Here is a 3,549-nt window from a genome sequence, read left to right as displayed (position 1 = left end):
TTGAGTTGTATTACTTGTTTAATGAAGAGTTGTGTTTTATATAATCTAAATAATTAAATTCTCAAATTCTAATTGTATTTTATATGTTCTGTGATGTTGCTTAATAATTAATATGGAATTCTAAATTGGAATTAGTGTGTTTTATACAATCTATAGGTTATACTTTACATAATTTATTGTTTTGTTTGATTGTCTATTGTTTTATCCAGTATTTCTGTATAATCTGTTACTTTTATATATTAAAATGTTTGTAACTTTTGATTCAATAGGATGTCTGATCATCCCAAACCCAAACGATTCAAGAATATGTTTGCTTTCTATAAAAAAGATGTTGATAATCAAACTTCAACACCAGTTGCATCAGAGACTCCAATGCCTTGTTCTGATTGTCATTCTTCCTTACCAATTAAAGAAATTGAAACTCCATCAGAACATGATACTAATGTGCCTCCAACTGTAACTAATGTTCCAATAGAATCCCCTATCCAAGCTGATCCTGGATTACGTGAAATGATTTATTCATTACCAGTGAATCATCAAGATCATATCCGAAGGCAGTATATCCTTATGGGACCTTGTCAACCCAAGTTACAAAATTATCCACAAACCTTTGATGGACGTAATAATCGTCGTTTTCAATATAGATGGTTCACACTATTTCCTTGGATGGAGTATTCAGAAGCCAAAGACATTGCAAAAGTTGTTCTTGATAATGCTCCCAAACATGCCATGTACATTGCACCATCGATTCAGAAAGAGATCCTAGATATAATTGCTACCAAAATTCGAAGTAGAATTCGTGCAGAAATTGGAGATGCCAAGTTTTGTATCTTAGTTGATGAATCACTTGATGTATCTCATAAGGAGCAAATGGCCATTATTATAAGGTTTGTTGATGAAGATGGGTTTCTTCAAGAAAGGTTTCTTGAAATTGTAACAGTTGAAGATACTACTTCAGCTAATCTTAAGAAGCATATATGTATTGTGCTTTCAAGAAACAATCTCCAAGTGGAAAATATTCGTGGTCAAGGTTACGATGGGGCTAGCAATATGCGTGGTCAATTTCATGGATTGAAAACATTATTCCTTGAAGATTGCCCATATGCCTATTATGTTCATTGCTTTGCTCATCGATTACAGTTAGCTTTGAATGCATGTGCTAGAGATGTACATGATATGCAATTGTTTTTTCAGATGCTAAGTTCCATTGTTGGGTTTGTTGGCTCTTAATCAAAGTGTACAAATCAGTTAAAAGATATTCAAGAGGCAGAAATTGCAGAAAGTTTAGCAGATGGAAATCTTGAAACAGGAAAAGGGCTTAACCAAATCCATAGTTTGAAGAGAGCATGTATGACTAGATGGGGATCTCACTTTGCTTCCATTAGTACATTAGTCCATGTATTTGAAGAAATTACTCAACTTCTTCAAAGCATGATGAATGATAAAGATCTCCTAGGAAGTGTAAGAGGTGATGCAAAAGGTTACCTTAAGGCATTGAGGGCATTTGACTTTGTATTTTGTTTGTTGCTCACTAACAAAGTTATGGGAATTACTGATTTACTTTCTCAAGCCTTACAGAAGCAATCACAAGACATTGTTAATGCCATGAATTTGGTTTCAAGTACAAAAGCACTTCTTCAAGCTTTGAGAGATGATGGTTGGAATAGTTTTTTCCAAAGTGTCCTACGATTTGGTGAAAATCATGGTCTTGAAATGCCTAATATGGATGCAGCTTATTCAATGGGTACTGGTCGTGGTTGTCAACAACATAATGTTGTTACAAATGAACATTATTATCATTTTGACATGTTTAATATGATTATAGATGTTCAGATGATGGAGTTGAATGACAGGTTCACTGAAGAAACTATAGAGCTACTTATTTGGAGCTCTGCGTTGGATCCTAAAAACCAGTTCAAAAATTTCGACATGGAAAAGATTTGCAAGCTTGCTGAGATGTTTTATCCTGAAGACTTTGATGCATCTGAGGTAATAGCTTTGAGATTACAGTTAGAACATTACAAGTATCAAGTAGTTTTTGATAAAGATTTTCAGAAACTATCTTCCCTTGCACAATTGTGTAGACGATTAGTTGAAACAGACTTAGCACAACTTTTTCCCTTGGTTGATAGATTGATTCGTTTAGTCTTGACACTTCCTGTTTCCACTGCAACTACTGAACGTGCATTTTCAGCGATGAAAATTATAAAGACTAGGCTTAGAAATAAGATGGAAGATGGATATCTTTCAGGTTGTATGATGCTCCATATTGAAAAACAATATGTTGACACTATTGACTCAGATGAAGTAATTGATCATTTTGAGTCTATTGGAGATCATAGAGCGCAATTTCGGTATAGCATATTGTATTTGTAATTGAATTATATATTATTATAAGTGTCAAGTAAATTTCTTGTGGATTCTTGATGTATAGCATATAAGAATCGTATTTTGACTTAGCAAATTTTTTGCCTCTTCTCCATGAATATTTTTCTGCTCACCTAGTTTTGAGACACTAGATCCGCCACTGGACATTACACAAACTAATAGGACGCAGATGACTCACCTCCTCCAGAGTTTAAACCTTCGGAATCAAAGTAACAAAGGTACCATTAAGTTGCTTCATCCTCTCTCTTGACTGCACAAAATTCCAGACTACATTCACCACCTCCTCCTTCACAATTCACCAAAAATACTGATAGAAGCATGGGACAAATCCACCCGGCCCAGGTGCCTTCAACGAATACATACACTTTATAGCCTGCCAAATATCCTCCTTTGAAACCTCCTGAGTCAAAACTCCATTCATGTCAGCTATAATCATTATAGGCAACACATTAACAACATCATCAAACCGAGAGGGCACAACCGACCGAAAGAGAGTTATGTAGTGCGTTAAAACAATATTCTCAATGTCTTCATCATCTGTTCACTACATTCCATGCTCATCTCGTGACCCCTTTATCAAATTCTTCTTCTTTTGATTACTAGCACTTTAGTGGAAGAAATTTGTGTTCATGTCACCCTCTGAAAGCCAAAGGACTCTAGACCTCTGTCTCCAAAAAGACTGCTCTGCCTATAAAAATTTCTCAAGCTCCAACCTATTAGAAGATGGGGGAGCTGAATAAAGACGTGTCATAGAAAACCCCTAGCTTCTCTCTAATTTCCTCAATCTGCTTTTTCAGCCTCCCAAACTTATTTTGACTCTACTCCAGCAGCTTATCTCGCGTACAAGCTAGTGGAGAAACTAATGGAGGTACCATATTGGGTAACGGTGCAATAGTTCAGGTACCATTTCAGGTAACAAAAATTCGTAGGTACCAAAAAATACCTTTCACGATAGTTCATGTATCATTTTGGGTTTTTTCTCAATTAAGAGACTTATTCATATTAGAATTGAGATCCAAAACGGTTGGGGTTTTTTCCATAACTACATCCCTTAAATCACTCCCTCCATTAACTTCAGCCCTCAAGTCATTACTTACCATACTCGGCTCAGATCCCTCGCCAACAGTCACTGTCAGAGCCGCCGCTTTGTCAATACCAAAC

The 3,549-nt window shown here is 35.8% G+C and overlaps 1 protein-coding gene across 1 annotated transcript; it reads left to right on the top strand.

Annotated features, from left to right (window-relative positions):
• The first annotated feature begins 270 nt into the window (after positions 1–270).
• LOC126792201 (uncharacterized) lies at positions 271–2,376 on the top strand. The gene is made up of 2 exons (XM_050518668.1): positions 271–1,167; positions 1,249–2,376. Exons 1-2 carry the CDS (start codon positions 271–273, stop codon positions 2,374–2,376), a joined length of 2,025 nt encoding a protein of 674 aa, XP_050374625.1.
• The last annotated feature ends 1,173 nt before the right edge of the window (positions 2,377–3,549 follow it).

The sequence above is a fragment of the Argentina anserina genome, chromosome 4, assembly GCF_933775445.1.
Source record: "Argentina anserina chromosome 4, drPotAnse1.1, whole genome shotgun sequence".
NCBI lineage: Eukaryota > Viridiplantae > Streptophyta > Magnoliopsida > Rosales > Rosaceae > Argentina > Argentina anserina.
The sequence above is the reverse complement of the archived record's forward strand: the minus strand, read 5'-3'. Positions and strand labels throughout refer to the sequence as shown.

Excerpts from the sequence above, each read along its gene's own strand:
- LOC126792201 (XM_050518668.1), top strand. The coding sequence starts at position 271 with ATGTCTGATCATCCCAAACCCAAACGATTCAAGAATATGTTTGCTTTC. Across the intron at positions 1,168-1,248 it reads TGAATGCATGTGCTAGAGAT|TTAAAAGATATTCAAGAGGC; the intron begins GTACATGATATG and ends TGTACAAATCAG.